A 21,761-nucleotide genomic window follows, 5' to 3' on the forward strand; every position below is an offset into this window, starting at 1 on the left:
GACCTCTTGCATATGTAACAGGGTAGTTCCTTTAACTCAATTTCTCCCTGTTGTCTTCTGGACCCAAGCCATCTGTAATTAGCTGCCAATCATCCAGATAACCAATCCCTTGAAGACTAGGTATTGCTTCTAGAGCACAATTTAACCTAAGGTGTGTAAACAAATATGGTTTTCCCATCAAGATAGAGGTGTATTTTTTTCTTCTGTTTTTGTTTGTTGCTTTTTGGAAACTACAGATGTTCAAATGATGCTGTCTGGAATTAACTAGGCCTCTGCACAGGAAAGGGACCTAGATCTTGGTCTAGAGATGAAGATCTGCTCAGTGCAGGGTGGCCTGAGGGACCATGGTGTCTGTGGCAATGTAGCTCATTGTAGGGATGGAAACCCCTGGCTTGCTCTCTTCCCTGCTCGCTTCCATTTACCTCTGAGGGCGTTGACCACAGTCTGTACTATTACAATTGCTCAACTGCGATGGATCCATTAGAGTGTGAGGTTCTGGATTCTAGATAGGAATCATTGGTTTGTAAAGATCTGGAAAGAGCAGGCTGAGCAGCCTGTAGAAATACTTTTTGGGGTGCAGGTTTAAGCTATTATGCTATGAATTTAGTCACACAGAAACTAAGACACGTCCACCTTACTTCACTCTTCACAGTCTGCATAGATCTGCATGCATAGCCTGCAGTCCCCACAGCTCGGTGTTCTCAGAGCAGTGCCTGACATAGACTGGTTTCCCGATGGTAATATGTTCTGTTTTGCTATTTTTTCTAAATGACAAATCTTTACATTATGCAGAGAACTGTGTGATAAGTTTATACTGTGGGGGAAAAACATAGAAAGAGCAGAGGAAGGTGAAACTGTCGGGAAAAGCGGAGGCGTCTGGGATGTATTGCTAGGATATATGTGATACTTGATTAAACATTTCTAGAAGCCAGGGGCTCTGGTCAGTATAATAATCATTGCCGGAAGATATACTGCATCGACTGGGGAAAGGAATTAACACCAAGCAGGGATTTGGTAACAACTGCTAGCAACTTATAACAGTGCTCAAGCCTGATGTTTTGACTGCATCGCCCGTGGTTTTGTTCCTCTGCACATCTTTGGTGTTAGCAGGGAATGAACAGACCTGACACTTCATTTTGCTTCTCAGCTGGGCCTTCAGCCCTTTCTGTCTAGCAGGTGCAATTTGATAAACAACAGACACGCACTGAAGCTTTTTGTAAGCCAGGCACGCAGCCAGACGTAGTCCCTGCCCTTCTCTCCCTTACTGTCCAGCGGAAGACACAAGCTTTCAGACACAAAGAACTTGGGCCTTCTCGGTGCTCTGTTATATTGCTCAACAACCGAAAGTGACTCAAAAGTCGTGCATCCCTTGCTCCAGTCTGACATCATAACCCAAAGCATTGCTTTTCCACATTTCCCAGCCCTCCCCCGTTCTCCCGGTCCCTTCTCCTCTGTGTTTTTCCTCCTGGAGAGAGCAGTGTAAACATTAGTCATTTAGAAAAACAAAATCATAATAGAACATAAGATCATTAGAAGGGAACCAATTTATAATTATTGTTCTCCCCATTTCTGATATTTCCTAGCTCAGAAAGTGCCCATATGCATGGGTGCATATGTGTACGTGTAGATGGAGGCAGATAAAAGCCACAGGTTAATAAATTCTGTAATCTATCCTGCCTTGCCAATCTCTTTGCCTACTGAAACTGTAGGTGTGGCTGAGCAGGACAAGTGTCAGCCTGCAGTAGCACTGAGCTGGCCTGAGCAGTGAGCAGTAGCACTCAGCGGGGTGAGACAAACTGCGGTAGTGTGTTGTCTATGGGAGTCAGAGTACAGCCACAGGCTGGAGACTGTGTCCTTGTGGAGAGGGAAGATGGCATGTGGTGTTACGCTTGAACAACTGAAGGGGGCATACACTGTGTGAGGGGGGGGTCATGGGGTGGACCTCAGCAAGGGAAGGAGCCTGTCACATGTGGGTGGGGAGGGTCCAGAGAGGAAAGACTGGTTTTTGGAAGGGTTCTGGCAAGGAAGTGTACTCCATATGTCTTAACAAAAACCATGGTTTTCATTACAATATGGAAAGGAAGAAGTAGAGGAATCCTGTGCTACCTGGTTGGACACATCTGAATGAACTCAGGATTTTCAATATAGATTGAGGTGAATATGGAATGAGTATATATTAACTTATGAATGTGTATGCATGAACATATGAAAATGTATATAAACACATAGTATATGCATATTGTTATATATGCATATAATGCTTAGTGCTATCCTCTGGAAAAGCTTAGAAATAGGACCACTAACAATGGACACACCTATCACCCAGATATTGGCTTTGAAAAATCATTTCTCACTAAAATGATGCAGGAATCCCTGAATTAGGAACTGGAACCCTAAATGTGCTTTTGAAGGGACAAGTAAGGAAGTTAGCATGTGTCAGCTAAAGTTGAAACCCACTTAAATGGTTCCCCATTGGGCCAAAATAATCATCAAACTAATGAGAAGAACAAATTCAAGTCTCTCAATAAAATTGGAAAGCAGGACTTATTAGAGATGTACCTTTAGGAACACTTATTACACACACACACACACACACACACACACACACACACACACACACACACACGAGTGAATCGATGCACTAGAATTTGATAGTGGGGAGATATTTCCATAATTCCATGAGGAACACTGCACAAAATGTGAATTACAATAGAGAAAACGTAAATGTTCAGAGGAACCTGGAAAACACCTCTTCCACAACCATCTACATGAACCCCCTCAGTAGAGAGATACAATGAGGGCATGTACCTCCCAATAGTGGGATTGTTGCACACAGGGAAGGCAGGCCTAACCATGAACACACACCTGGAACACCTAACCCTGGGAGTCATTCTACAATGTGGCCAACCCAAGGCTGTCTAAATTCCCAAGATTCTGAAAGTCAGGGGAAGACCGGGCATTCCAAATGATTCTGGTTGGTGCTCTCTTCTCCCACAACAAATGATAATGGGCTGGCTTGGTGGCACAGAGCTGCCAATTTACATTACAATGGAAACTGAGGCAGGAGAATCTTAAGGATTAACTGGGCTACAAAGGGAGTTTAAGGAGAGCGTGGGCAACTTTGTGATGTCTTGCCTCAAAATAAAGAGTAGAGCAGTGTGTGATAGGGTTGGTTAAGTTCCCAGAGTTGGAAAAATAATCCATGCAGAAAGAAAAGTGATTGGTGCCCGAGAGTGTCATGGAAGTAACCTATGCAGGTTAATTTTCTGGTTCTCTGGCTTGTGGTGGACTCCTTAGGAGGAGACTGATGTTTGACAGAAATATACACTCAGGTGTCCAGAGTTAATGGAGCATTAGTCGGGAGGCTCCTCTCAAACAGATCAAGAAAAGATGTTCACTTATATTTTTCCAGCTGTTTTGTAAGTTTGTGATAACCTTAAGGCTTTGTCATCTTTGTGTTTGTGTGTGTGACTGTGTATGCATTGGAGTGAATGTGGTATACGCAAACTTGTAAGTGCAGAAGCAGGCTAGTGCACACATCCTCAGGGAGAGAGAATGGTATCAGGCGGTCTGTTCTATTGCCCTTCATCGTACTCCATTGAGACAAGGTCTTTTATTGAACTTGGAACTAGACTCACAACTGACAAGTCACAGGGATCCAAGCTCTTGTCTCCCTCCACTTCCCACCACACAACGTTGATTAAAGATGTGTATGGAACAGAGATTACAACTCAGGTCCTCTTACCTTGACAAGTCTCTTATTTACCAAGCCATCTCTCTCTCCTGCCCCAAATAGTTATGTACAGTTATGTACAATAAAGTAGCATATTTCTCTCTCTCTCTCTCTCTCTCTCTCTCTCTCTCTCTCTCTCTCTCTCTCTCTCTCTCTCTCTTGATGCCATGTCTTCCTCTCTTACTATATAATTTTTTTTGAGGCCAGATCTCTTCACTGAACTTGGAGCACCCTGATTGGCCAGAGAACTTCAGGGACCTGCCTGTCTCAGCCCCACCATTGCTGGAATTACCGACGCAGATATCAAGCTCGGCTTCCTAAGTGTGAGCTTGGGGTCAGGATGCAGGTCCTAATATTTGAGCAGCAAGCACTTTATCCACTGAGCCATCTTCTCAGCTCCTAATTTAACTCTGTATTCTATCAGGGGGACCAGAGCCATGTTAAAAGGGAAGCATCAATTGACTAAGACATCCATGTAATATTTTGAAGTTCCGTATTTTTCTTTTTAAACGGAGAGCACTTTATTACATGATCTTACATCACTTCTTTGATATTCCTGGATAATACTACAACATTCCTGGCTTTACCCACGAGGAAGTGAACCTCAGAGATCCGAATTCATAACTCAGGGAGGGACAGCTGGATTCACAACTCAGTCTTGCCGACTGTGGACCCTTTCTTCTGCTTCACGCCACATTTACAAGTGACCAGTTGCTGTGAACCAGTGTCACCACAGTGGCAAACGAGAGAGATGTATGCCCCACCTCCCATGAAGCCTCTGAGGAGCTGTAGGTCTGTGAGAGTGTTGGGCACAAGCTTATCAAGGCAGGGAATCCCAGCTGCCAACTTCTATTTCTTAGCCAATCTAACAATCTAGCCAATACTTCTGACAAAGTGCCTTTCAGCCTCCCTTTATACCATTCTCTTTTAGTTACAGCCCTAAAGCTTCTTGCATGCTCTACTGACTTGAGGTGACCACACAGAACCCGTGAAGGACAAGCACCCACACAGCAAAGTGAGGCTGAGAATGGCAGAAATATGAATACCCTTCTGGAAAACTCAATCTACGCCCACTTTTCACTCATTCGAAAAACAAAAAAACAAACCAAAAAAAAAAAAAAAAAAAAAAAAAAAACCCACCTTCCTGACCACAGATAAAAAAAAATCTACATTAAGTGCCTGGACAGAGTGGCTACTNAAAAAAAAAAAAAAAAAAAAAAAAAAAACCCACCTTCCTGACCACAGATAAAAAAAAATCTACATTAAGTGCCTGGACAGAGTGGCTACTAAGCTACTACAATTTTAATATCGTCCCCTGAGAAATCTAGCAGGTGACACTGTCTGTACACACACTTCCTGTGCAGCATTTTGCAATGGACTTTAGGTCGTTCTTGGATGTCTCACAGGATCACTGGCAGGAGATGTTACTCAGCTCCCTAGTCAGTAGGTATTGATAGTTTGCCTTCTATGTAAAAGGGTCAAAATTTGAACGCAGGGTCCCTGGGATTATCTCCACACTCATTTAATCTCCCCAAGTTCTCTCTCTCTCCCCACTAAGAAAACACATGCGTTAACTGGGTTAAAGCCCAGAAGGTTAATCTAGCAATTGTAGGTAAGTGCACGCTTTCACTGGAAATGTGCTTCCCCTGGAGCTTTTAAGCTAAGTGTAAATTGACTATGTGCTTTGGAATTTGCCAGCTCAGACAGACTGTAACAATTAGACAGGAGGCCAAGTAGGAGTGAGAGAGGGAGATAGACCCCAGACATGAGCCCGCATTTCTTTCAAAAACTTCCCTTCATATTCTTTCTCAATTGGCTGAAGCCCTGGGGGTTTGCCTGGCTGAACCACTTCCTCTCAGAAGTGGCCATTCTCCCAGGGAACCTGGGATTTGTAGTATTGGAATCAGCTGACCTCTCCTAATCCTTTAGAGGACCTATGGCTAAAGGCATACAGTATCCGGTTCAGTAGCCTTCTAGTGATGAAATAAATGCTCCGTGTGTGTTTTCAGAAATCACAAAGTCTTCTTGGATAGAAGTGAAGCCTCTGTGCTCACCGGAACCCCGACCCTGCCCCTCTCTAGTCTACACCCTCGCTCCTGGTCTCCGCAGACACTCCACCTCTTTGCTACCTCCCGAGTTCTAGATGCAAGCTCCCACTCCTGATGACATAAAGGAACCCCTGTGAAGAGTCAGACCACAGCAAGGTACAAGATGCTGGCTTGCAGCAGACGCCATGCTCACAGACCATGTCCCCAGGCACATTCTTGCAAAGTTTGCTTTCCCAGTTGTTTTATTTTCAAAGCAACATGTTTGCATGATGCTTATTAATAAAGGAACGCAAGGGACAGTGGTGTGTGACAGCAAGTCCTCAGAGTCCAAACTTTCTCATAGAAAGCAGGCTGGAGAGACGGTGGCTCACCTGTTGAGGGCACTTCCTGAACAGGGTCAGGGCTCGGTTCTCAATTCCCACACAGTGACTCACAGCCAGTAACTCCAGGAACAGGGATCTAACCTTTATCTCCTGACCTCCTTGATTACTGGAAACCCAACATGGCACACATATGTACACACAGGTACAACACCCATGTACATAAAATAAAGTAAGATAAGTAAATAAATCTAAAAAAACTTTATTTGTACCTTAAAATTTGAAGGGTATTGGTTTCAGAAAGTCCAACCTTCTAGTTGCTCAAGTCCCTTATATACAATGGCATGGTGCATCTATATAATTTATTCATTATATATTTAAATCACTCTAAATTACTTCTACTGCTTAGTGCAATAGAACAGTGGAAATAATTGTTGCACTGTATTATTTAGGGAATTAGAGAATATTGTATATATAATGCTTTATATATAGTAATAAATATTATTATGTATAATAGTGAAATAATATTTAGGGGTAATCAAATGTTAATACACATTGAATGTAGATGCAATTTTTAAAAATAATCTTTGATCTGCAACAGTTTTTAAAATATCCACAAACAATACCTTGCTCTGGTTGTGTCTTACTTGGGATTAATGGACATTGTTTCTTCCTTGGTATTCTGGATACAACTCCCTCACTTGGTTTTGAGTGCAAATATTCCGTTTATGAAACCACATCTCATTCATTCGCCATGGACAGAACTCATGTGTTATTGTCATTCCCCAACTGCATGCAGGTATTACTGGTCAGATAAAGCTATGATCACTTTAACTGTTCTTAAACGTTTAGTGGTTTTTTTGACTTCTAAAACTGTTTCAAAGCAAGAGATATTGAAAAGACAACGTTCTTTGGGTATCAACAATATTTTGACACCAGGAAATTAAAATTTCTGCTGTAGATCGAATATTCCTCCATTCCCCTGTAAAATCCATATATTAAAGCCTAATCCTCAATGTGTGGCTATTGGGAAGTGGAACTTTTTGGAGGTGACTAAGTCATAAAGAGGAGCTCTCATGAATAGAGGTAGTGATACACACACACACACACACATACACACACACACACACACACACACACTACCAGAAAGCTGTTTGCTGCCTGGGACTGTGTGAGAAGACAGTGCGAAGGGACCACCTGTGAATCAGGAATAAACAGTGCGTCCCCCATCAATGTCAAATCTGCTGGTGCTTTGGCACTGGACTTCTGGCCTCTAGAACTGTGAACACCGTGTTTCTGTTGCTTATAGGCCAGTGAGCCTACAGCAGTTTGCCATGACTTCTCAAATGGACTAAGACAGCCACTTGCTCTGAAGGGCTGGGGACCTGGAGAGGGTCAGTTTCCATTAGAGTCCCGCACAGGGTTGCTGTGCCCTCTCTGCTTTGCTGCCACAGTTTATCAGATGTAACGGCTTTCACAGCACAAGTGGAGAACGGTAGAGGGGACTTGCAGTCAGGATGACATAAATGAATGCCTGTGAGCCAGCTGAGACCATTCAATCTGGACTGCAGGAACTAAATGTCATTCCTCCCTCCTTGAAGGCTTCATGGACGAAATTGCTCTGCTCCTGTCGGGGTGGACCAGCTTCTGGATCGTGGAATGACCCACCACGACACTCAGGGTTCAGGATTGCGAGAAAGCATCACAGCTTTGTGTAGGCAACAAACCTGTCCAGGGGGCTAACCAGTGGCTGAGAAATGGCTCCGGAGGTGAAACTGTTTGCCCTCCCAGAAGACATAGGCATGTGTTCCAGCATCTGTGTTGGGCGGCTCATGTGGCAGTCATCTCATAACTGCTTATAACTCCAGTTTTAGGGTTAGGATGTAGGCATCCTCTTCTGGCAACTCCAGTTACCAGCACGCAGGTGGCACATGTACATATGCACAGGCTCACATGCACAAACACACACACACACACACACACACACACACACACACACACACCATACTCACACACTTTTTTCAAAGGTAAACTAACGGTGTGAGTATCCTATTCTTACAGCAGTGTGTCAGGGGTCTGTGCCTCTCAATTTTCCCTAACAGGACTTTGTAGATTTGCAGACTGACATGAAACCTTTCAAGCTGACTACTTATGAACATAACTGGCTTGCCTCATGTCTTTCTATGCCTGAGCCATTAATGCCAAGTAGTTACTCTTTGCTAGAAGGCACTAGGAAACCCATATATGAATGTAAATATATGTGTTCATTTCAGTAATGGCCACTGTTTCTGTTTTGAATGTTGGAAGCAGGGATGAAGCAATATATAAAAAAAGGGAAGAGAACAGAATGTCAGCTTAAACATTTTCTTTTTCTTTTTCTTTTTTTTGGGGGGTTTTTCTGAGACAGGGTTTCTCTGTGTAGCCCTGGCTGTCCTGGAACTCACTTTGAAGACCAGGCTGGCCTCGAACTCAGAAATCTGCCTGCCTCTGCCTCCTGAGTGCTGGGATTAAAGGCGTGCGCCACCACCTCCCAGCAGCTTAAACATTTTCATATCACCTTCTAAACTCTTGTCTTTTTGTTCATAATAAATATTTAATCTTATTTTTCTCTGGATAGGCATGGGTTCCAGGACTATGCTAAAGACACAAAAATCCATAGATGCCAAAATCACTTATTTAAAATGGCATGCTGTTTACACAGTCTTCTACTATCTTTTAATCATATCTCTATAGTGTATCATATCAAGTGCAAGGTAAACACTGTAATTGGTTGTTATCATACATGATTCAATAAAATGCCAATAAAGAATCAGTATATGTTCAGGAAAGATGCATTTATTGATTTGTGTGTGTGTGTGTGTGTGTGTGTGTGCATGTGTGTGTGTGTGTGTGTGTTTGTGGAACCACATGCTGTGTGTGTGGAGGTATCTGAGTAGGCCAGAAGAGGGCATCAGATCCTTGGAAGCTAAAATTATAGGCAGTTGTGAGTCACCCCAAGTAAATTCTGGGAACCCAACCTGGATTCTCTGTAAGAGCACCAGTTGCTCTTAACCTCAATAGCTCTCTCTTTACCCCACAATTTAATACACTTTCTGAATATTTTCAGTCATGATTGGAGGAATCTACAAATGTATAACTGTATACATTTTGTCAAGGTAAGATACAAACCAGAATATACATGAACACACATCTATAAAGGATATGTTCTTAACGTATTCTATAATGTAGGGTGCCTGTTTTAGAAGTTGGAGACCAGTGCTCAGGACTCCTCTCATCTTCTTCAGGTAGACTTACCTGGTCTAGAAATTACTCCGTGTGAAGACCAGAAGCTGCAAACTTCTTAAGGGGTTTCTAGAGCTGCTCGTTCTATGAGAGGCCCTGCCACAATACCAGCTGTTTCTAGTTAATCATCTTTGTGGTAAAGGAGAGGAGAACGAGGCGTAACGCTGAAGCCGCTGGAAGCAAGCTTCTCCATTGGGCTAAAAAATAGAGCCAGAGAGTCTACATAAGACCATAGTGTGGGGCTGAAGTCAGGCTAGACTCCTGTTCTCTGCTGAAGCATCAGGTCACCTTCTTGTGGGGAGCAGAGTCAAGTCTACCTGGCCAGGTCCTGGAGAGGGTTGCTGCTGTGGTTCCCTGGATACAGTTTACCTAGGTCTGTCACTCACTTACAAAGGTCATAAAGATCTTAATGGCTTAGAGAAGCTTTAAAAACTTCATTGTTAACAAGCATCTGAAACTCACAGATACTGTGTCTTCCAATGTACTGCAGCACATGCAGTTAGGAGATTATTGACGGTACAAGAATAAGTAGGCAATTTTGTTTTCTCTCGGGGCCAATGAGATGGCTCAGTGGATAAATGTGTGGTGTTGTAAGCCTGATGAATGACTCTGATCCCTGGGACCCATGAAAGAAGCCAGACATGGAGGTATTCACCTACAATCCCAGTGCTCTTGTGGTAAGAGGGAAGGTGGAAGCAGGAGGTCTTGTGTGCCTGGAGTCCACAGGGTGGGAGATATACCAAGAGAGATTCTGCCTCAAAAACTAACATGGAAGGAGAGAATTAATTTATAAAGCTGCCCTCTGACCTTTAAATGTATGCTGTGTTCTCTCTCTCTCTCTCTCTCACACACACACACACACACACACACACACACACACACACACACATACACACACACCAGCAATAAAAACAACTTCCCTCCGGGAAAGCCTTAGATCTGGCAGTAAATAAGAAAACAATGTCACCAGTTCTGAGAGAAGAAGAAAAAGAAGAAGGCACAATTTATTAAGGTCAAATTATTTTACAACTTAGTCTTCAGTGGACTAAGAGTTGTCACCTTAACAATATCGTTTAAAAAGTCACGATTACCTGAAAAATTATATATATATTTGCACATCTAAAAATATATTGCATATATAGAGCAGGAGAGTGCCTCGTGTGCACAGAGAAAAGTTTGTCCTTTTCAGGTTATTGCAACTCTGTTATTTACAAACATTTCTAAAGCGTTGTAGGTCTAAACAGATCTTGTTTGGGCATGCGTGTTAAATAACTGTAGTTTTAGGCTTTTCTTCCTAAAAACTCAGTGACTTTTAACTCCTCGTTTTCAATAGTCACATTATGCTTATTAAAAAAAACAAAACAAAACAAAAAACCAGTTACAAAAACGTACAAATAGCCCAAATGTACAGATTGACAAAGATGTACAAATTATATTTTAAAAAAATAACAATGATTGATTTGATAGTAAAACTGTACTTGTGACCGAGGTCAACTCGTTTATTTACTCTTTAATTTTTAATTATTTATTTTTTTAATACTGTGAGATATAGGAAAATAACTCTGCATAATTTATACAGTTAGTTGCCTTCTGATTGTTTGACCTTGGTCTGGTGGTCTGACAAACGCACAGCGTTTGCGAATCTGAGTTTAGAAATCCCCATGACTTTTCAAAGTTCTGGGACTCACTGTCATTAAAAATCAAAACCAAAAAAGAAAAAAAATAAAAATGTTATTTAATCCTTTGCCAGTCAGGAGTGTGTGTGTTTGTGTTAAACTTTCTTATTTAATATTCTGACTATTTCTGGAGAGAATAGTCACCCAAGCACAGACTGCCCATGGTGAAGAATTTTGTAATAATAATGGCTTCTTAAATACACACATAGACACACATCTTTTAAATTCCAGTTGGGCAAAAAACTTCACTGACCTCAGAGCCAGTGTTCCAGTTGCCATCCACTGAATTAAGTCCTCCTAAGATAAGATTATAAACATCTTGCCTTGACTTTTACTAAGTCTCAAACCAGACCAACCCTGGTCAAGTCCATGATTCATGATCATAGGGAATCCTACAATGATGAAACCCGTGTGCTGATAAGAAACTGCTTTGGTTATAAAAAAAAAAAAAAAGAATAAAGAAAATGTGTACTTCTTTCTCAGAATCATGGTATAAACTGTTCCAGTAACCTAAATATTTAACTCATTCAACGATAGGAGGTTGAGAATCCAAACTGGTGGACTGGCCCATGGAATGATCCTTTTTTTTTTTCAGGTAGAGGAAACAAAAGTTTTTAACATAAAAATAATCATTTTTTTAGAAGAACAAATACAAAGGTTCTATCCAAAAGAAAGAACATCCAGTTTTCTTATCTCTTCAAGGCTACTGTGCCTTTTAGAGTCCAGAGTATCCAGTAAAAGTGAGAGCTGGAACTTCAGCCAGAAGGCCAACTGGTGTTAAGTTCTAGTAGTAGCTGCCTAAGTGTGAAGGCACGTGGGTGTTAGGATGGCGGGGGGCACTGGGGTTTGGGTAGATCCCAGCAGTGGGGGAGGTCCAGTATTGTGATGCTGCTCCAAAGAAGCCGGAGGAGGTGACAGGCATGGAGGATGGGTGAGATGGGACAAAGTTCACCTTCTGTTGATGGGCATGGTAGGAAGGCATGTAGGAGATATCAGAGGGATACTTGTACATGGATGTCTCTGTCGGATGTGGCTGCAGGGCCTGGGCAATGCCATGGAAGTCAAACTTGTAGGCATACCTTTTGCCATGCACTTTGGTCATAATGTTTTTGTCATAGTAGTATCGGAGGGCCCGGCTCAGCTTGTCGTAATTCATGTTGGGTTTGCTCTTCCGCTCTCCCCAGCGCCTGGCCACCTCATCAGGGTCCGTCATTTTGAACTCCCCGTTGGTCCCCTCCCAGGTGATACAGCTGGCGTTGGCGCTGTCGGACAGTAGTTCCAGGAGAAACTGCCACAGCTGGATCTGCCCACTTCCTGCAGGCAGGAAACAGAACAGTAGCCACAGTCCTGATTCTTAACCGTTACAACTCATGTCCTTTCCCCCAAACAACAACAACAACAACAACAACAACAACAACAAACACAAACTTTACTGGCTAGGCATGGTGGCACACACCTTTAATCCTAGCACTTGGGAGGCAGAGGCAAGTGGATCTCTGTGAGTTGGGGGTTAGCCTGGTCTAGGAGTCCAAGACAGCCAGGGCTCTGTTACACAGAAACCCTATCTGGAAAAACAAACAAACAAACAAACAAACAACAACAACAAACCAAAGCTCAAAGAAAAACAACAAACAAACAAATAACAAAACAAAAAAGGAAAGTCTTTTATGTCAGAATCTCATGGAGACAACCTTTTACGTTTTCCTTTAGAAAATAGAAATAGGCACATGACAATTGTGTACATTTACAGGGCATACAGTGATACTTTGACACATGTACACAGTGACTGGTAACCACAGAGGGGTAATTCACACGCCCATCACTTCAAAAACTTGCTCATCATCAAAGACCTGCTTAGCCAGCTAGTTTGAAAGGCACATTACAGAGCTGGAGAGAAGGCTCAGTGGTTAAGAGCATGGACTGCTCTTCCAGAGGTCCTGAGTTCAATTCCCAGCAACCACATGGTGGCTCACAACCATCTGTAATGGGATCTGATGCCCTCTTCTGGTGTGTGTGAAGACATCTATAGTATACTCTTGTAAATAAAATAAATAAATCTTTAAAAGAAAAAAAGAAAGGCACAGTACATGCTGTTACTCTACTGCTGCCGCCAAAATGAGCGTATTAAGCAAGGTTAGATCTTAAGACAGATTGACCCAAAGGCTGGTTGTGGTGAATGTTGGCTTTGTCCCAAGCTCTTATGATCTCAGGGAAATCAACTCTCCACATCCTTTTGATAAGATTTTTGACCCTCCTCTTAGACCTTTCTACCTAGACCTGAGTCACTATCTAATCTCCATTTAGTACTGAAGTCCCTCAAAAACTATTCAACATTGCCCTTAAAGAGTGTCAAGCATCCCAGAACCCCTTGGGTGTGGCTGTGGGGCATAGCAGAGAGAAGGCACCTCACAGAATTGGGGTTCACTAAACTGGGCTGTTCTCCAGAAATGTGCATGGCTCTTAGTGTTCCGTTCCACACGGAAGAACACGGGCAGAGGCAAAAGGAGGGGTTGGATGCTGGATGGCTTTTTATCTTCTGGGCCAGAATGGTCTGGCTAAAAGTTAGGGAGGAGGCCCAGCTAGCTTGTAGCACTGCAGGTGCAGCAGGCACATGGGCCTGGCTTTTGTTGCCTTGAGCTCCCCATTTCCATGGTTTGGGTTTAGAAGAACACATCTGAGAGTTATTTTTTAATAGCGAATCCTTAACACCTTGTCAAGTTCGCTTTGTGCGCAACTCTCTTGGGACGCCTGCACTTCTTTTTCAAAGGCTGGATAACTACAGCACTCAAATCAAAACCACAACACTTGGGGGCATTTATCCATGAGCCCTGTATGAGGAATAACTGAGACTGTCTTCCCTGATGGGGAACTTCCATCTGAGTCACTTGCTGTGAACATAAACCTCCGTGCAGAGATGTTTGTTCTCCAGAATGTCTTCTGGCAGCGGACCCTGCTAGTCATTAACAGGCCCTGCCTCTTGTTTGTGCACAGTTGAATGTTTGACTAAGGGAGCACGTGCAATCTCCAGACAGGTGTCTGTACCGAGGAGTAAGGTTTCTGTGACCTTACAGCTAGAACGAACATTCTGGAGGGGGAGGCTTGCAGGTTCAAGTTAACTCACCAGGGTTTGCTAGGCGGCTGCTGGTTGGCCCCAGAATCTGATAAGGATCTAGAAAGAAAGAAAGAAAGAAAGAAAAAAAGCTTACTTCATTCCTCAGCATATAATCTGACAGCAGCATCAAGATGAAGGAAACTTCAACGGTTCCTACTTTTATCTCAGGGCCATAGGAAAGCTTGATTAAAGGCCTTGATCAAAGTCATGGCCCAGTCAACATGGAAGAGTAATAGCACTATTGCTTCATATTTGGTTTCTAAGCTTTTAGATTATGCTGTCATGACCCGCCAGACAAAATCGCCCACATGTTTGAAAAACATCTGGCTAAATTCAACCAGGCATTGAATGGACTGAGGGATTGCTTATTAAACAGGCTTAAAGAAGGCTCCTCAGCGATTACCAGCCATTAATAGCTCTTTCTAATGCTGAAGACATGACACATGTCTGAGTTTTCTGACAGACTATAAAAACCACTAGGGTAGCCTGGGTTCTAATCCCAGCTATGTCATGAACTAAATCATGGTTGGAACAACCTCCGGGTGCTTGTTTTCTCAGCTACACCGAGTGGGTTGGGCTGCTGGGCTCTCTTCCCTTCTACCAAAGCTCTGTGATTTCCAGCTTGAAAATGTCAAAACTAACCAGAATTTGTGTTTTAGCTATTAAGCCACTCCTTTTTAAAAACACACTGCTTTTTTTCAATTATAATAGTACTTATTAACGAATTAAAAAGAACTAATTTGAACAGTTCTTGAAGCCTTTAAGTTCACCTTTTTGATTAAATTTTAATGAAACTGAAATTGTTTGGGTAGATATTGAATTTTGTTCTTGTTGTTGTTGTTGGAACTTGTTTAAATTTGCTCTACCTGACTTGGTTTTCACGTGAATTTCACATTTTTTTTCTTTTCTTTTCTTTTTTCTATTTTTTTTTTAGACAGGGTTTCTCTGTATAGCCCTGGCTATCCTGGAACTCACTTTGTAGACCAGGTTGGCCTCGAACTCAGAAATCCTCCTGCCTCTGCCTCCCAAGTGCTGGGATTAAAGGCGTGCGCCACCACGCCTGGCCCCACATTTTAATACAATTTTTCTTTCTATATTTTGGCTGGAAATGAAGAACCATGTTTGCCCACCCCAAAGCAAATAGCTTGTTCAGATCTTAATTCAGATTCTTAATTAAGACAGCGGAGCTGAGTGCAATGGCTCTCTTCAGATCTGTGTAGGGTCTTCCTGAGGAACCTTTCCTCAGAAGACAAGTGGCCAGAGGGATAGCTGAACAGAGGACCCTGGCTCAGAATAGAATTCAGTCAAGGTAGGTTGTCAACTTCCTGTTTGTTGTAAGCATGCAAGCAGGAGCAGGGGCGGGGTCAGGCATGGGGGCTGGGGAGGGTCAGGGTCAGGGTCAGGAACAAGGGCAGCCCATCATAAGAGGTCATGCTACCGAGGGTATTGTAGACTGCAGTCTCTAAGTCATTTCTTTATTAAGGGTCTCCAGGGCCATAGCTTCAAAAGGTCTTATGTCTTGACTTCGTATCTACTAGGTTAAGGCAGTTCTGTATGGTTTCGTCAAGTGTAAAATGCTAGGACAAGAAGTGGGGGCTCTGGAATTTAAATAAGTTTAGCTCTGCTTGCCTTTCAGCAAATCCTTTCACCCTTTGGAACCTCTGTTTTCTTCTACGAAATAAGGCATTGGACCATTTCAGTTTTAAGTTCCTTTTAACGGATCACTCCCTGGTTCCAGGACTTGCTGCTTAATTTCCAGATATTCTCTTGGAAAGAAGAGACAATGTGAGAACTAGAGTTGCCTCTTGGTATACACAGGAGATTTGTTCTAAGGTCTGTCAAGGATATTGAAATCTGTGACTGCTCAAGTCCTTTACATAAAATGAGGTATTTGCATATAATCTATGCATATCCATCTATATTCCTTAAATCATCCCTAGATTACCAACATGACACATATTCTATGCAAAGAGTCGTACTGTATTGATGGAATAATGAAAACAAAGCAAGTCTGTCCACAGTCAGTGCAGATGTAGATTCTTTCCTGAGTATTATTGGTCCGTGGTTGGTTAAATCCCCAGGCATAAAATCCACAGATACGGACAGTCAACTGTGTGTACACTGTCTCACTCCACCATTGACTGACTCCACAGCTGTATAACACACAAGTGAGAGGCTACATATTTGAGTCACATACCTGGCTGGGGCCGTTGCTCAGTGTTCTTGCCCATGGTCTGTGCTCCTCCAAGGGGAGGACCTGTGGAGAAATCAAGAAAAGTGGCAGAAAATGCTCCTGTCACATATCCCCCGGAAGGAGGGCACCTGAGCTGTCATGATCGCACTCTCCCATGGACTCACGGACTCATTTTATTCCTGAATACTTATCAAACCGCTATGCTGGCACTGGTCTCTGGGCAGGAGAGGTAGCAATGAAGTTATATTTTAACAGAAGAGACAACACTGAACAATGTCTGCTGACATGGGGTTGGACCATTCCTTTGAAATGTAGGACCTTGAGCTTCGAGATGGCTCCGTGGTAAGACTGCTGCACGAGGACATGGGCCCAGATCCCAAGCATCCCCGTATAAAAGCTTGATGTGGCTGTGTGCACTTCTAGCACATGTCCTGGGAACGGAGAGGTATTGGCACAGACAAGAAGATTGCCAAGGCTTGCTGGACATTCAGGCTAGCTGAGAAATGGTGAGCTCCAAGGTTTAGTAAGAGGCTTTATCTCAAAGGGACCAGGCAGAGAGCGATAAAGCACAACAGTCGATGTCTCTCTTCGGCCTCCATGTATATGCATGGGTACATGGCTATACTTGTGTCCCCCAAATGCACACACGTGTCCCCCGCAAATAGACAATGGCAATAAATAGGATCTTTACAGAGGTCTCTCCTGACAAAGTGCCATTTGAGCAAAGGCCACCTGTTGCCTGTCACACGGTTTCGTGAGAGCCCCTTCAAGGCTGCTCATGTTTGTCCTCTGGCTTCCCCAGTTTTGAATGTATGCTGCTTTTTGTGTGATGGGTGGCTTAGTGTAATTGGAGCTCTCACATGTCAAACTGACTCACATACTGTTCAGCACTCAGTGCCTCCTTATGACTGAAGATCTGGGGTCTATTTCCACTGCATTATTCACTATCCCTTTCTTACCCTTTTGTCTACCATGTATCCTAAACTCCAGAAACCTGGGCACCTCACTGTCAGAAATACCACCGTGGCCATCCCTGACATCTACCTTTCCAGGCCTATCTGTCTCCTGTTTCCTAGACCAAAATATGGCCTGTCTGTGTAGCACTAACGGTAGCAGGTGCACAGGCACTCTAAAACAACTCAGATGAAGACATATGTGTGTCTGTGATTTCTCTCTCCTGCCTAAATAGCTGGTCCTTGCCTGGTTTATCTTGGTGAGTCCTATAGCGTCATATCCTGCATGCAGAGTGAACCAATACTGCACACTCATAATTGAAAAGGATTCTAGTTATTGCTTGCATGAACACAACCTCATTATTAACACAATCTCCCCCACTTCCCTTCATTTCCCTGCACTTTTACTTCTCGGAGACTGTAAGATGGACACGTTGGTTGAAGAGTGAATCGCTCTCTTTCACTGCCCCTTAATGTAAGATAACTGGGTGGATTTCAACAAATCATCAGCTGATCACTTTTGGACAAATTAATGTCTGTGATGCACAACATCCCGTAGGTTATCTTTCATATTAGTCTCTCTAACTAGAGCCAGGGGTATTGACATGACTAAGCCTTGTCATGTGGAGAATATATGTCCCAGAGATTCAATGTCCTGACTGAAATATCAAAATCCATACCTTTTCTTTTATAAATCAACTTGTCTCGAGAAAACTTCAAACCTTATAAGTTCTAAAACCAAGTGCACATAGATATAGAAAAAAAGATCAAAATAAAATTCAAAAGCCTGAGCAGTTCCTATAAATTCACACTGATATCTAATCAGACAGCATGAAGATCAACACTTGTTCTTAGTGTGTGTCTTATGACCCTACACCCATATCCCAACCTCTTGCTCTCAGGAAACATTTGACTCGCCCCAAATGGTTTCCTATTTACTTACTTTTGTTGAGGCCAGAGTTCATATTATTGCTCCATGCTCCTCTCCTGACAGAGTCATAAGCAGGATCTATGAGAAAGAACAAAAGAGGACACATCAGCTCTGTATGTTTTGCAAGAAGGTTCGTTCTATGAAGATGCTCTCTTGGTGATCAGAAGAAGTTAAATTTACTTCAGCGATAACTTACTAAGCACCAATACATTCCTGAAGTACAGTCTTCCCTGAGGAACATTTACTCTAATATCTTATTTGTCTAATCTGGGAGCTGAAGCAGTAGGGACAATCCTTGAAGTTGGAGGATTGGCTCAATCTCTATCCCTGCTGTTATTTGTTGTGACATGTGGGAAGCTCACAGTTCTCCCCTGACCCTTGTCTTTGTAGACGCAAAGCTGTATATGAATTATCTACCTCCTGGGGTTGTGCTAAGGGTCAAGTGAGAATATTTGTGAGCCACTTTACAAGATTTTCTAAAAAGATAAACTACTATAAATCAAGGGAAAAATACAAACTCTTTTCACGGATGCAAGGATGTTGGGCAAGGATGAAAAATCTAAGAGGTGATGTCTAGACAAAGGTCTCTAGGAAGAACGTCTCAAGGTCCAGGCCCATGACACTCCTGTAAGGCCAACTCCAGCCTTGCACCTCATAGTCCTGGCGCTATGGAATGACATGCAGACATGTGTCCACATTGTAGGTTGACTAAAGCTCTCAGACATGTCTGTAGCAGAAAGGGGCAGGGTCTTATAACCATACACAGAGGGGTCAGGCCAGAAGTATGGTGAGGACCAGGGATGACCAGAGATCTTTCAGCTGGGAGAGGCTGGCACTATCTGGAACCTGAACTTTGACTCAGCTTTTCTCTTCCACAACCATGTTCAGAAACAGCTCAAGTAACGGCCAGGAAACACTCATTTCCTTTTTCATTGTGAGAAGCCCAATGAGACACGGCACAGGCCTACCAGAAGGGCTAAGGATACAGAATTATGACTTTCAAAGTCTTTCCCTGAACAACAAAGGAACCATAAAAACCATCTGAATAAATGGAACACAAACCTCATCAAACAACTGTCTGACAGAGTGAAACACAAACCATCCCCTTTGGCCTGTCCTGAGCCTCACAAACAAATTAGAATAAGGAAGGGCTGGGGAGATGGATGGACGGATGGGTGGATGGATGGATGGATGGATGGATGGATGGATGGATGGATGGACAGATGCATCTGATTGCCTGGCTTGACTATTACTGGCTAAGACAACCCAAAAGACAGGAAGTCTCCTTGTGGAAAAATCCATGTGCACATGCACATTCCTCATGGGTCTGGAAAAGTCAGCTCAGTTTTTAAAATTATAGTCTTCAGCCATTGGCACGAAAAGCAAAACAGAGCATGGGGGAGGCGGGGCTGGAGAGGGAGGCAGGGAACAGGACAAGGAGACACAACTCCTTTAAGTTGAATATTTTTTATTTTTGATCTATTTTTTTCTTTATTTCCTGAAAACAGCTTTTTTTCTTGTTTAAAAAAAATAAGTGAACGGTAAGTCAACTAACCTGGTTATAAGCTTGGAAGGAGGCTGATAGCTTTATGGACACTTTCTGAGGGGACCTGTGGAGTCTCAGGGGGTGCATTTAGCTTTAGGAAAGCTTTGGGCAAGGGGAAGCCTGCTAAGTTTTGGAACAAGGTTAGTTCAGTCTCCTGTCAATAATATAGAATCAACATTCTGACCAGTGTTATGTGCCTGTACTAGAGAACATATAAAACAAAGTCCTTGCATTTAGACATGACACAGTCTGAAAAACTGTGAGGTATTGTGACCATGTGCAAAAGACATGGTTGAGATGTCAATGTCTATTGGAGACAAAGGAGGGGAAGGCAAGAAGCACTGGAGGCCTTAGAGACTTGAGTGAGACCTAGCTGAAGTGGGGGGGGGGGAGAGTGAGTCATGAAAAGGCTATTGGTGCTGTGGGCATGGCTGGCATACAGGGATGTAGAGGGAGAGAAGAAAAGGACAAGAAAGGAAGGGTTGAGTGGCCCCTCGGGACCTTGTGGGAACTAAGCTATTGCCTTTAGGGCCTTTATCATTCAAACAATAGGGCCAAAGGAGGTCCCCAGTATGCAGTGACTCTGAGAGTCAGAGAGCAAAGATGCACACATTCCAGATGCTGTGTGGAAAGCACAGAGGACCTAAGAAGTGGAGGTCACTTTGTAAGGATAGAAGAGAAAGTGGATGAACTGGAAAGTGATAAATGTAAGTGTCTTAGTTAGGGTTACCATTGCTACAGCGAAACAACTTGGGGAGGAAAGGGTTTGCTGCAGCTTATACGTCAGGTAACAGTCCATCACTGAAGGAAGTCAGGACAGGAACTAGAACAGGAAATCTGGAGGCAGGAGCTGATGCGGAGGCCATGGAAGAGTGCTGCTTACTGGCTTGCTTCCCATGGCTTGCATAGCCTGCTTTCTTATAGAACCCAGGACCATCAGCCCAGGGATGGTACCACCTACAATGGGCGTGGCAGCATCCTCCATTGATCAGTAATTAAGATAAAGACTTAAGCTTTCTCAACTGAGGTTCCCTCCTTTCAGGTGACTGTAGCTTATGTCAAGTTGGCATGAAACTAGCCAGGTGAGTAACTTAAAAAGGAGGGGGACCCACGACGTTCCAGGAGATGGTGTGTGCCATCTGATGTCTCGAGAACTTGTAAAACCTTCCTTAAAGTTATCAACCTATACTTGCCTCGGAAAGTTCTCCTCCTGGGTTGTTCAGAATAATCAACTTTTCAGCCCACTCAGGGCATGACTACAGTTACTGTCAACTTCCGGTCCCCTTTCGTTCTATTATTTTGTTTTAGCTCTCAGGGAAAAACAGGTTTATGAAAGTTTCAGAATGTTAGAATTAGTTTCCTAGGTCGTCACCAGATTCTTTGGTAACTCTAGGTAAGGAATAATGTTTTGAAGTTGAAGCTTGAGGTAGGCCACAGCAGCCCATCTTTTCTAAGATTCTAATTTCAGTCTAAGATTCAGCAGACCTCGGAGGTCGGGGATGCCGAACTTCACAGGGAGACGCTCCCATAAGCCTATCTCCTGGGGATTCCAACTCAGTACCATTCGGTCCTACCATAGGTGAAGACAGAAGTGATATAGACGGAGAAGCCACTCTATAAACCAGCCTTGCAATGTTGTCACTATGAAGTTCACTGAGCAATGAATGAATGGCCATGCCGCCAGCAGGCATGTGTCCCAGTCAGTGCAATCAAACATGAAAAACACAGACGTCTCTCCCATCATCCCCTCTACATATGCAGAAGTCCTTTCTCTGGCCTCTAAATCTGCAAAGCAGTACCAGGGTCCATTTACTACACAAGCTGGTGAATGCACTACAGAGGAGTTGTGGTGCGGGAGGGGGTGTGTGTGTAGAGAGGTGGGGGTGGGGCATCTCCTTCGTGCAAGACTGAAATGAAAAAACCAGTGTTTTGAGAGGGAGGTGGGAAGATGAGAAAGCCCAAGGCC

General features: G+C 43.3%; 1 protein-coding gene across 1 annotated transcript in view; it reads right to left on the bottom strand.

Annotated features, from left to right (window-relative positions):
- Window positions 1-10,359: 10,359 nt before the first annotated feature.
- Fli1 (Fli-1 proto-oncogene, ETS transcription factor) overlaps window positions 10,360-21,761 on the bottom strand; it is a 120,037-nt gene continuing 108,635 nt past the window's right edge. Inside the window, exons 6-9 of the mRNA XM_021206247.2 lie at window positions 18,262-18,327; window positions 16,369-16,428; window positions 14,181-14,228; window positions 10,360-12,373 (exon numbers count right to left, since the gene is read on the bottom strand). Coding sequence (XP_021061906.1) covers window positions 11,844-12,373; window positions 14,181-14,228; window positions 16,369-16,428; window positions 18,262-18,327 — 704 coding nt within the window. The 3' untranslated portion in view covers window positions 10,360-11,843. The remainder of the gene's footprint in view (window positions 12,374-14,180; window positions 14,229-16,368; window positions 16,429-18,261; window positions 18,328-21,761) is intronic.

This window comes from Mus pahari, chromosome 10 (assembly GCF_900095145.1).
Source record: "Mus pahari chromosome 10, PAHARI_EIJ_v1.1, whole genome shotgun sequence".
In the NCBI taxonomy this organism is placed as follows: domain Eukaryota; kingdom Metazoa; phylum Chordata; class Mammalia; order Rodentia; family Muridae; genus Mus; species Mus pahari.